Source organism: Parus major, chromosome 3 (assembly GCF_001522545.3).
Source record: "Parus major isolate Abel chromosome 3, Parus_major1.1, whole genome shotgun sequence".
NCBI classification, from domain to species: domain Eukaryota; kingdom Metazoa; phylum Chordata; class Aves; order Passeriformes; family Paridae; genus Parus; species Parus major.
In genome coordinates, this window is record NC_031770.1 from 105,661,601 (window position 1) to 105,674,779 (window position 13,179).

Genomic DNA, 13,179 nt, shown 5'->3' on the forward strand with positions numbered 1-13,179 from the left:
ATGCTCAGCAGCCAAATGCAAACATTGCAGAGTAGAAACACAAGGTTTATCTAAAAATAAACAAAAAGGAAACAGAAATCTGTACTTCAGATTCTACACACAAGCTGTTCAAACAGTAAGATCTTAATAGTAGATTTAAAAGTGTCAACAGCAATGGCCTTGTGTTTTTGCATGGTTAAAACTTGTCAGCAAATGCAGTCTTTTGAGTGATAATAACACTAAAAGGCTTACAACAGACTGTCCTTGGTGTACTGCAAAACAAAAAAACCTCAGAGGAACAACAAGTATCTGTTGACCTGGGGTCAGCAGGAGAATCGCAGGTCACTCTTGTAGGCTGAGCAGCTTCTTGAGGAAGGAGCAAAATCCATGAAATCATTGCACTGCTTAACCATGCAAGTGGAAGGTCAGAAGGGAACAGACCTCTTCAGATTATATTTAGTAACTATGAAGATTTTGCTTCTAGTAGTCATTTTGCACTGCACAGTATTCCCCCCCCCCGCCTCTCTGCGCCTCCTCAGGAAAATTTCATCTGATCCAATCCGAAAGTAATCACACAGTCATCAGCAATTTCTCAGCAGACCAGACAAAATTATTTGAAAAGCAAAAAACAAATTATTTTGCTCTACATACGTTTATGGACAGATGAGCCAGGCCAGATCCGTTCAGGAAGATGCAGGGATGGGACAGTAGCAAGTAAATATGCAATCTTCCAAGTATTAAACTGTCCCCTGATATGCTACTGTAAATTGAAGTGAGTACTGTTGCTGTTAAGGTTGGCTTTACACATATTTTTTGCTGGTGTTGACATCTACTGGATAAATTTGCTACTGACAGGAGGAATATGCTCTGTTTCAGAGAGCTGGAGAGTACTGTCCCCTTCTCTCAGGGAGCTTGCATTGCACAGCTCTGTCTTGAACAGTCATATGTCCTCACCACTGCCTTTTTTGTTGTTTTCTTTTTGTTGTCTTCTGTTCCCAAAATTGTCCTGTGAGCAAAAATTCAATTTAAAGATAGTAAATGGCAAACACATTTGGGCAACAGACTGATGGAACAGCTGCTGTCTTTCTCCCATAGACCTGGATTTTTCTGTTTTGCCCAAGGCAGTAAAGGGAAATTAGTTTATTAGTTTCACGTTGGTCACTGGTGAATATCATCCTCCCTCACAAAAATAACACTTTAATTCTGCTTGATTTGAAATAATTGACTGATCAGGAATGAGGCATGTGAAGGGAGCTACCAAGACGGAATTACACCATTGGGCTGGAAGATCAATTGTTGGGGAGGAGAGCTGAGACACTGCAGCCTTATATTATACCTGCCTGTTTATTACACTTGGCCTGAGGGGAAGGCAATGCACCATTCTGATCTGTTGCCTCGGAGAAGTACGGATGTAAAATGAATGCAAAATCAGGGAAAAGCAAGTTTGGGTTTTATGTTAATACATTTTATATTGATATTGAGGACATTTCAGTAAACGGAGCTTCTAGTTTATAGAACAGCATATGTGTTTTTCGTTTTCTCTATGCCAATATACTTCCCTAAATGTGGTTTAATTTTTATTTTTTTTAGCTTCTCAATAATACTTGTGGTGATTGACTGGTAGCAGTAGCACAAATATTTAGTAAAATTAGTCCCACTGGAAGATTACTCAGATGGTAGAGCTCTTCTTACTCCTCCTTCCTGTGTTCTTTCTGCCTGTTTTAATGATTTCATTTTAAGAAAAACGACCTGAGGCGCAGCAGAGAGAGAGAAAAAATAAAAGTCACAAGAAAAAACAATAGATAGACTTATGCTTTGGCAAATCCTGGAACAGAAGCAAGTCCAGATGTTTCCTATACAGGCATTTGGCATGTATATAACAGCCTCACTACAAGACTGCATATAGAGTTTTTTGACAGCTTTGGTGGAATGAAAATGAATAATTGCTATTCAGAATAAAATGCAAAACATTTTGGCCAGTGCCTGAAAATCTAGTAGTTTTCAACTGCAATTTTAAACTAGATTCTTGGTATTCTTAAATGCATATTTAAGTAGGTGCTTGGCAAACATGATTTGATTTCTCTGTAGAATTGAAAGGTTCTACATCACCAAACATTTCTTGAGAGGGATATGGTGAGTAGTTCATGATCTGTTTATTATTTGATCCTGTTACTTCTAAAGCAGCTAATTAAAAGCTGCAGACCTCTGGCCTAGAAAAGGTGGGCTGCTGATTTCCTGCATTCAGCAAACAACCTTCATCCAACAGCTGAAAAGATAAAAAATGAGCCAGTTGGGCTAATTTTAAGTGAGAAGCAAGAAAGAATGGTAGAAGAAATAGTAACAGGAATAGCTTTTACGAGGCAGAAGAGCAAGCAGAAATGCAGTTAACTTTGATACTGGATGTGGTATTAATTCATTAGGATGGTGGCACTGTCCCTCTGGTTCTTGACGCATCGCCTTTCAAAACAAAACAAAAATAGCAAGTGGATGTAAGTGATACTTACTCTATTGAACCAGCTGAAAATAAAGTCAATCCATTTTATGAAACGTGGTTAGGCCACAGGAGGTGATGAGCTGTGACTGCAGATGGACAGATAACATGGGCTCTGGCCAACTCCAGTGAGAAGGGAATGTTTGGATCCGAGAGCCCCAGGTGTCTGTGGCTGAGTGGCCTGGTATTTCCAGCCAGATAAAGGGGTGCCTGGTACTGATGGACTGGTACTAATGGTACCAGCACCATGAAGCAAAAAGAGGGAAGTACAAAACTACACAGAGAAACTCCTCTCCGGACTCTTCATGGTCTCTAAAAGTACAGCAAGAATACAGTTGTTTCTGTAAGTGAGGAGCAAGCTTGTGAGGCTTTGTGAGTGCAGGCTAGTGGCAGTCACACATTTAGGGCACCAGAAATGGGAAAAACTGTAGTCATTCCCCACAGGTCAGAGATGTATTCTCTGGGAATTCATTTACTGGGGGATTGGAATAACTGCACCTTCATACCTCAGTGTGTCACAAATCATGTTAAACCTTTGAAGATCTTTGGATGCCTGTTGCTATGGACTGTGCTGGTCTCATGTTCAGTAAATTTAAAAGACATGTAGATGTAGGGATTAGTGGTGGACTTTGCACTGCTTCATGGTTGGACTTGGTGATCTTAAAAGTCTCTTGCAACCAAAATGTCTCTGATAGTATGATTTAATGTTTCTTTTATTTTTTCTTTTATTTTTTCTTTCCTGGTGGAATTTGCATGGAATAAGCTCTTTTTATATACCAGATGGTTAGGGACTGTTTTGTGTATAAGTGTACATGTGCTCTTGATTTGGGGGAGTGATACATGTCACCTTTTAACAAAATGTGTGTCAAAAAAATTCTGTGTGGTCAGAGGACATCAGGCCTGGAAGAGAAAATTTATTACTTCACTTGGTGCTGGCTGAAGCTTTTTAAATGTGAACAGTGATGGGGTGGGATGACCCAAAAATATCCTCTGAGAGGGAAATTTGAAGTATGTTTTCTTTATTATAGCGTTTTGCAGCGCTACAAGTGATCCAGAGATCTTGTGCTGCATTTAACCCTTACCATAGCAGGAGAGTTCTCCTGTAATAGTTTGACTGATTGATCAGTCTTTCTCAGGGCATGGAAAATTGAGAATAGCAGTAAATAAAAGGAAATTTCTCCTGCCTTGTTCAAAATGTAACTTGAAGACCTAGTCCCCTTCTCTTCCCACCCCTGCCTCACCCACCTAAGAAACCATCCCCAAAAGAGCCAAAATCCTGCTAATTAAATTTTGTGAGATTTATTTTGTGACATTTGGCAACACCGACAGTAGCTGATTCTATATTTCTGCTTTATTAACTATGAAGTCTTAGGCAAGATGAGGTATGTCAGGTCCTGGCAGCCACTTAACGCATTTTGAGAAGATGGCCCATTTCCCCAGAAGAAATCCAGTCGTGTCCCCGTCTCCCCTCCCCACCTGTCCCCAGCAGGCACCCCTGGACCCTGGCCACCAGTTGTCATCCTGCCAGCCCCTGTACCGAGGTGTTGGCCACCAGCTCTGCCGTGCAAGCTTCCTGCACAAACCCTCCACGAACTGGCCTTTAACACAGCAGCTCTTGGCATTTGGTTTTCTTTCGTTTGCCTTTCATGCTAATGAGATAATTTAATTAGGGAAGTCAATGTTTTGGGCAGTGTTTTGCAAGCAGGAGTGTTACAGAGGGACGTTATGTTTTTCTCTCTCTGTTTTTAACGAGGCTGGGTTCCAGACACTGCCAGCTACCCTGGAGCCTGCAGAGACACCTGAGGAAGTTATTATGCCTTTGTGTAAAGTTCTGGTGGATTTTCATTTACAAAACTGCTGCATAAAAGTCCAGTCTTGTTGTTTTAGAAGGTCCTTGGAAAGACCAAGAATCTGGAGCAGGTGGCACCGAGAATTGATTTTTGGGGCTGGAGGATGGTGAGGGTTGAATTTTGTGCTGAGTTTTTTTGTAAGGTTGTGGGGATGGTTTGCAGCAAAGCCATGGGGGAGAACCAGATCAACTGAGAGATCTTTCCAACAGAAGCCTGACGAGAGAGAAATAGATTTAGTAGTTTTCTCCTCAAGTTAGCAATTTTATCTAAATACATATCCCAAACCAGTATATTTTGACATTTTCTATCAATTTCTAATTGATGATGAGTACATCTAAGGACGTGGATGGAGGCCTTTTAGAATAGTCCAAGAAACTTGTATGGTCAGGAGCATCTGCAGAAGGAAACCCCTGCACCTGGTGTAACCTTCATGAATTTGTGGTTTGGCAAGCAACAGGATTCAAGACAGGACTCGTCTTCACCTTCTGTTCCAGCAGTGTGAGCACTGGGACCCCTCTGAATCTTTGTGAACTTTCCTCATCTTGCCAGTGTTCATGATCCATGAATTGAAGGATGTGTTACCTGCTCTGCTCAGATTGTAAAAAAATCAGTATCTGAAAAGCAAATTACTATATATAGGAAATTATCAGAAGATAAATTTCCTAGAAGCTTAGTAATAAAACATACACTTAGAGATCAGAGATCTTTTAGTAACCCCTCATTTAGGAGGGTTATATTCTGTCAGCTGTGAAGGAAGGAAACTGTAAGGTATGGTTTCACTTGCATTGTGACTGGATTTTTCTTCTTTATTTGGATAGTCTAGTCTATCTTTTTACTTACTTAGAGGGAAGATTTCCATATGCATCTGAAGTACTCAGAAATAAAAAGTGCACAAACTTTTCTACAATATGTTGAGATAGCAAAGCAAAGATCTCGTTTTCATTTTTGCTTCTTGTGTAGTGTGTTTTCTGCTGAGAAGACACCAATGTGTTCATGCTTAGATTTTTTTTTTTTACTATGTCCCAAAGCATCACCTCCTCCAGCATATATTTGGAAAATTAAATCCTATATAATCTCTTTAATCTACTGCTCCTTTATCACTTACAGGGTTAGGATTTGGACTTTTTTTTTTTTTTTTTTTTTTTTTTTTTTTTTTTTTCTTTAAGATCTGATTGTAGCAAAGCAGCTCAAGTGTCTCTGCCTTGTCTTGGATTTTACAAGAGCTTTATAACTGTTTATAAGACTAAATCAGGGGTTTACAGAAGTAGACCTTACTTGATAATAAAGTTGTTTCCTTGCCTCTCAAATATTTCTGGATCTTATCTTTCTACACAGCTGCTTGTAGTTCAGCTTTACAGAATCTCTTGATTGAATTCCTTCTGCATTTGTCTAACAAAGAGTTCTTTCACTGAAGTCACCCAAACAGGAAAAAAAAAAAAGTAAAAATTGTGAAAATGGATTAGTCAGATCCATGTAGGCTTGCAACAGTGATTCTATATGTGTCTAAGAAAGTCTTTGTTGGTTATAAAACATGTTGAGCTCAAATAAAACATTTTGCTTGACACATTGCTGAAGAGTTGCTCCTGAAGCTGCCAGGACTGCTAAGCTAGTACCTTGTTTTATGTACCTTTTTTGATTTTCTTAAAGACATGTACATGTATGACCTGACAATTGAGTTATATCCAGAATTTATGATAATACTAATGTATTTTGATGTGATTTTGGTGCCATATGCATAAATTATGTCTTCAGCCCTGTGCCTGGGGAGAGGTTGTTGTGTCGGTAGGCTCTGATAAAACTGCATGCCGTAACATTTCCCCTGCAGCATATATGTGAAATCATTCAAGCTTAGGTACTGAGACATCTTCCTTTTTATCAGTTACAATTCTTCATGCTAGATATGATTCCAGCAAATCTCTCTCCTTCCTCTTCTTTTTTTTTTTTTTGTGTGGCTCTCATAAAATACTTAGGCATTACATGCACTTAACTGCTTTTGAAGCTCTCTAATGGGCTATTTTACCTGTACTTCCATTTATCCTGTCTGAAAACATGTAAGATTATTTAGCTGCATATTTTAAAGTTTCAGGTTCTCTGGTTCTCCTTTTCTGCCATTTCCCTAATGACCATGTAGCTACTTCCGTCACTGTCTCCCAGTGTCTCTCGCCTATCATGTTACTGTAATGTTATTATTTAAAAGGTAAATTTAGAAACAAATGCTTACCCAGGAAAAATTTAAATTAAAAAGCTTGACCTTTATTTTTGAAGTCACTTAATGAAGTTGACTAATAGTCTAAGAAATCTGATTCTCTAGCTTCAGACTGGCTGAAAGCCTGTTTTTCCTTATATTTATATCTGTGGGGACAGGCGCTTTAAGGAGACCTTGACTAGATCAGTGTGGAAAGCGGGGAAAAAGCTGCTCCAAGGCTCGAGCCCGGACTGTCATTTAGAGGAACATGAATAGGAAGCATTTTTTCTGCAGAGCAGTGAGTGTTTTGGGCTTGGGGGAAGAAGGGCTGTGTTTAAATGTATTGAGCATAAAATGAAATGTTAACCACTTGAGTTTAATAAATCTGCAGCAATGATCTGTTTGAACCTGGTAAGAGCCCTGAGGACAGCACGCTGCTATCTCACACGCCGCTGGCCTTTTCCTTTCTTTTGTGTGTGTGTGTGTGTATGTGTGTAAGCTGTGGAAACAAGGAACAAATGAGCTTGTATAAGAGATGTGGTGAAAAATGAGTACCAGGAGGAAGGTGGTTTTGTGCTAAGAAGTAGGAGGATTTCCAAATAGCCAAAGTGTTCAGGGTACATTTGGAGGCTGGATGTTGTCTGTGTAAGTGCCCTACATTTGACTCCCAAAGACGCTCACATTTTGCCAGGAAACTTTCTCAAATATTATTGTTGAGCAAGCTGTTAGTATGTCTAAAATTCCTGGTTGTAGAAAAAGTCATGCTCTCTAGCAGGGGTACACTCACATTTTATTTTGCCTTGAGAGGGGTAGACTTAAAGTAACTTCTTACGGTCTCTCTCACCTGCTGCATTGCATGTTTTGGCCTAGTAGGGTTGGGAGAGATCCTGTCCCATTCCTCAGAAGGTTTTTGGTATTGTTTCATCAGGCTGTTAGCCTCTCCTGGTCTACCCTCCCAGACTCATCTTTCTCTGAAAGTAAATGATAGGGGAAGGGGTCAAGTGCATATATAATCCTCATTTCTGGCTTCTGCATAACACTTGTCTGAAACAAAGTGGTCTGTGTTCTGGCATTCTTTTTGCAGCACATGCACAGTGCAGTCTTGGGGACTTTTTGCCTTGCCATATCACTAAATCTTATTTCAGATTTGTCATGGGATTTGTATTTACCTCTGGTTGCTCGATCTCTCTTCTTTAGCTTATAGCCCTTTCCACAGCCCTCCCTTAATACCAATTTGATCTCCTTTTTTGCTTTGAATTTATCAGTTCATTCAGGAACTACTGTGGGCTGGTCTTTCTGCTTTCCCCTCTCTTTAGTGGGGTGGGGGACTTTTTCCTGTGTGAGAGAGTTTTTGTGCTTTTTGGCTGCACAATAAAATCCCTCAGTTCAATGTGACAAACGGGAACGCGTTTCCTTCCTAGAAGCGATTACAGAACCCAGCTACTCCGGTGATGACGTCTTGAGTGGAGGGTGAGGGAAGGCTTGTCCCACTGACCTCACCACCTTCAGCAGACAGAATGTCAGCTGAATTGGGTGTACACAGGCACTTTCAGCAGTGACAGCGTGCAGTATGCCTCCTCATGGACTAGCAGTCTGAGGTGCACAAATCATACGTTCATTCTCTTGCTGGCTGTGTCTGCATCATGGGTTTATGGCTCTGATGTAGGGTAAATGTACCTGAGAGGACTCAAAGCTTAGCAGCTCTAGTTCTGGCTCCTACACGTGGCAGTGTGCTAGCTGAAACATCCAACCCCACAACTGAGATTGATAGGTCTGTAATTAGCCAAGGCTTAGCTGGGGCAGTGTCTAAAAAACAGGGTAAAAATCTAAAAGACAGGGTAAAAATCTTCTTTCTCTTGCCCAGTGCTGTTTAGAGAGATCTAAATCTAGGTAAGAGAAAATGCCTGTGCATGAATATTGAGGAAAACTTCCCTTAAAAAGGTAAAAGCACATGAATTAATTGTAGCTATTGATGTTGCTGTTTGTAAGTATTAGGCATTGATGTTTCTCTTTGTCCCCCCAACAGAAAAGTTTTTTTTGTTGTAGTTTGTTTTGTTTATTCTTAAGGAAAAAAAAATAAATCTCCCCATATCTGGAAAATTGTAGCCTAGTCAGATACTGTGGAACTGGTACTGATAGGGTTAGGGTAGTGACTGGACTTGATGATCTTAGAGATCTTTTTTAACCTTAAGGATTTTGTGATCTCTGTCTGCAGTGACTGCTGCCTTCCCTGCTGTTTGAGAGAAGTTTTCACTGGCCTCCACTCCATCTCTGTTTCTCGAGATGGTTTATGCTGCCCTGTGTCAAGTTTTTTGCAGAGGAATGTGATGATTACACTTGACTCGGGACACACTGTTGGAGAAGTTTTTCTTATGAGTACAGAATATTTTTAAAGCATTATTATTTTGATTATGATCCTCAACAACAATAGTCTAGACAAGGCATAAACTCTGGATCTAAAAATACATTTAAAAATTAGCTAGTCTGTTCACAACCCATTTCTTACCTCACCCAGCAGCTATTTATGAAAACATTTTCTATTCTTTCTAATTTTAAATAGCAAGCACTAGCAGTTGAATACTCATTTATTAGAGAGTTATCCCCTCTGGTTTTTCTGTGCATCTTGTTTCTGTCAAGTATCTTTGTACCCAGCCAAAAAGGACATGTTGAAACAAGTAGTGTATATTTAATGCAGTGTATTGGGAGGGAAAAAAAAAAAAAAAAGACTGATGTTTAGCCACAGCTTTAATTTTTTCATTGGAAAAACCATGAATTACTGTAGCTGGACTGAGAAGTGAATGTGCTCATGAAGAGGGTGTTGGGTTTTAAGTAAACTTCTTAATGCGTGGCTTAGTCACAGTCTTTTTTCCTGCTTGTTATTGACGTACTTGCCTGTCAGTCTCATCTGATAGTAGAATTGCTGGGGGCAGGGTGCCTGGGATCGTGTGGCAAAAACTGCTTGCTATTGACTGGAGTGCATGTGTGCCGCTGCTCTCCGCTGAATTAAATGTCAGATGTGCTCAGGAGTGTGGGTGGGTGGGGGAGATGTGGTTTGGTTCTCCCTGGTTGCCTTGTCAAGGAGTACACTAATACAGCTAATGCAGATCCTCCAGCTCGAGAGGAGAAGGGCATTCAATTGACAGCCACCATCCAAACATGCACAAAAGATAGCTTCATACAGCAGTGGAGGCTGTTGGGATTAAAAAGAAACTTTTTCAAAGGCAAGGAATAATAAAGGATATTTTGAAATTGCAGCTTGCAGTTTGCAGTCTCCTTTTTCACCTGACTTAGCAAAATGGTTAGAAAACAAATGAAAGCGGGGCTATACCTGTGAAATTTCTAGCCTTTAAAGACACTGTGTTTAGGTACTGAATTTATTCTGAGATAGTTATCACTAGAGAAATTTTTGCTTTCTTCACCTTTACTGAAAGTTTCTGTTTTCAGTACAGCAGCTTTTGCAGCACTGGTGTCTCTGGGTTTTCCTGTGGTCCTTGTACAGCTGAGCTCACATGGTCCTCTGGAAAATACAGAATTAGCTTTCTGAATGAAAGTATCAGATGACTACAAAAATATAAGACAGAGGAGTCTAAGTAAATACCAGAACCATCAACCCTCAATTCATCAAGTCAAACGTTGCATCACATTCTGCTAGAGAAAAAAATAGTTGGGTTAAGAGGAATGTTAATTTTGTGGTCAATACCAACACCAGGATGTGGTCCACAGTGTAGGCTCTTGCTGGAGGTGCTCATTCCTGGAGAGGGACAATGTAACCATCAAAAATGCAGCTTCTTGGGAGATTTGGTTTGGCCTTTTGTTGAACATAATGATTGTGGTAGGGAATTTGCCAGCGACTTATAATACACTTTCATATTACTGTATTTTTAACTAAGGAAAAGTATTCTTTGTCTCAGCTAGTACCTCTCTATTGAACCAGGTGAACCTTTCATCCTTTAGGCATAATGACTGGTTTTTTGTTTGCCTTTTAAATTTCTACCAGGTGAATAACTAACATTGTCAATAGGCACACTGTTTTATAACACTTCTAAGTTTTTTATTTCTCTTAAGAAGTTTATTATCTTCAAGTTTCTGGGTGAGTTTAGTTTTGGCTCCCTCCACTATCCTTATAAACAGATATTCTTACCCCATCCATTTTTGTATTTATGAATTTGTAAAACAACATTCTTTCCACTGACCTGATGTCATTATTACAAAGAACTTAATGGATTGTGTGATGCAAATAAAATAAATCAGGTGCTGCAATGACCTAGATACTCATTATTTATTTATAGGATCAAATACATTTAGAATTTATTCATACTGTTTCTTCTATTGCAAATGCTGTAAACTTTCACTTGCTCAGAACTGTGATGGGAAAACAGCATTATTGCCACCATTCTGCACATTAGGAAACCGTGCCAGGAAGACTTCAGTAACTGTTTTAGGCTATGTAACATATAATTATCAGAACTAAGACTCGATGTTGGGAGTCTCGATCCCCAACATTGTGTTAAGACATCCCTCACCTGGCAGGTACAATCTGTGGGTAACAAAGACTGAGTGGTGATAAGGACAGGGTGATCACACAGAACGACTTGGCCACTGATCACCTATGTGTATTACACATTACTATGTGTTTTAGGTCTAGCCAGAAGCACAGGAGGAGACAGAACATGTTGGCCTGGCTGGGAGAGCATCCTCACTGTGGGAAGGAGTCACAGAGGGAAATATTCCTGTAGGAGCTTCCAGTGAGGAAGTATAGCAAAAAGGGAGCTGTGTGAAGCAGTATTTGGCTTTGAAAATGGAGAAGTAATGGGTAGATTTAGCAGGTAGATTTTTATTTTTCTCTTTGATCTTGATGCCTTGAGAGGCTACCTAGAACAGAGGCTAGACAGTGTTAAAGGAATAAAGTAGGTATTTATTAGAAAGACCTTCAAAGGATACACCTTGGCCAGTACAAGAGCCCAGCTGAGGCTACACCCAGGATGGATGACAGGTCATGAGTTTTCAGACTTTTATAATTTTTGAACCATTTACATATTGGGATTAATTGTCCGATTACAGCTTCAGGTTATGAAGTCCCATCCTCCCAGATTTCTCTCCTCAATTTGCTGTTGTTTATATTTTTGGGGCCTGAAGCTGTAATGTTCTCAGGCTGGAAAAGGATTGTTTTGTCTAACTAAATAGTGAAGAGACACTTTATATGAAGTTCAGGGTTATATACTAATGCAGTACAGAATCTGGAAAATATGAAAGCTAAAACTTAAGGCGTTAATCTTTACCATCAATATTTGGTCATGTGTCAGGTACAAGAAAGAGGCTACAGAAAGGATCTGAAGGCTTCTGAGAAAACTGCAAGATGGAGCTGTTGGGAATGTTTTCCTGTTGTCAGAACATTGAATTATGACTTTCTTCTAACTTGGCTTTTCACAATTTGTGTGCTTTTGCTTGCTACGTTGCTGTAGAGTTTGGACAGATGGTGTTTCTTCAGGTCTGTGGGACTAGGCTCTCCACTGTGTCCTTGTGCTTGTCTAAACTCCCTCATTTGTGTTCTAGTTTAATATTCACTGTGACACTCTCTTCCTCTCAATGCTCAGCTGGGAAAAGAGAGGAAACAGTGTTCTCCTAAGGCAGAGAAGGCATGACAGGGTCTTGTGCTGGTGGTTACAGTCACTGTGCTGGGCCCTCATCCCCAACTCCTCTTTGTCGTTAATCCTCCAGGCCGGCTCTCGAGTTCCCTCTGAGACACACCTGCCCTCCACCGAGATGTCACGGCACCACAGCCGGTTTGAAAGAGATTACCGTGCTGGGTGGGATCGTCGGGACTGGAGCTCCAACGGGAACCACGTGGGCAGCACCAACTGCAGCAGCGCCAGCACCACCAGCAGCTCCCGCCCCGGGCTGCTGCCCCTGCCCATCGTCCCCTCGCGCCTCCCCACCCCGGCCACCGCCGCCTGCACCACCGGCAACAGCGATGTCATCACCAGCCTGGTGGCCAACTCCTCCCCAGCTTCCAGTACCAAAGTAAGAATTCAGCCTTTCTTTATTTATTTTTTTTTCTTTATTTTGGTTGTTTTTTGTATTTTTTTTTAACGGGTTGACATGTTGAAGGGATGTTAGAGATGGAGCGTCATCTCTCCCTTTGTAAGGCTTGCATTCATGAGATAGCCAAGAGTAGGAAAATGAATTTATATGGGCAGTCTGTGTCTTTTTAATTCTGTTCTGTGTTGTGCAGTCACCAGACGAGGTCTTTCTTGCTCCAGGACTGTCCCCATGTTTCTGAGAGGCCCAGGCAGAGCAAGTGTTTCTTTCCATTCACCACTGCCTTCATTTGGGCTTTCTGTGGCTTTCCATGGAACTTACTGCTCCCACATTTCTTTTGGAAATGCTCTTCTTGTCTGTTGACCAAGGCAGAGCTGTGTTTGACAGCAAGTGGATGTGTTAATCATCCAGAGGGAGTGGAAAGTAACTGAAGGTCATAATTTTGGTTGAATGGTGTTTTTCTTTCTCTTTAGTTGATATTTTCCTATAAGATTCTCAAAGTTGCATTCTTAGAGCAGGTTGGAGTGAAACTGTGGAGCTGCTATAACCAGGCTCACTCATTTGTGCAAAAATGCACACTAAGGAGTGAGACAATTCCAAAGAATGGAAGTCACTAATAAACTGTTGGGCTTTTT

At 40.6% G+C, this 13,179-nt stretch overlaps 1 protein-coding gene across 4 annotated transcripts in view; it reads left to right on the forward strand.

Annotated features, from left to right (window-relative positions):
* KLHL29 (kelch like family member 29) overlaps positions 1 to 13,179 on the forward strand; it is a 322,996-nt gene that overhangs the window by 70,841 nt on the left and 238,976 nt on the right. For all 4 annotated transcript variants that reach the window (XR_004496530.1, XM_019006045.2, XM_033513078.1 and 1 more), the window contains exon 2: positions 12,224 to 12,526. Coding sequence is in view for 3 of the 4 variants with exons in the window: in XM_019006045.2 (XP_018861590.1) it covers positions 12,269 to 12,526 (258 nt within the window). In the remaining variant the exon portion in view is untranslated. The remainder of the gene's footprint in view (positions 1 to 12,223; positions 12,527 to 13,179) is intronic.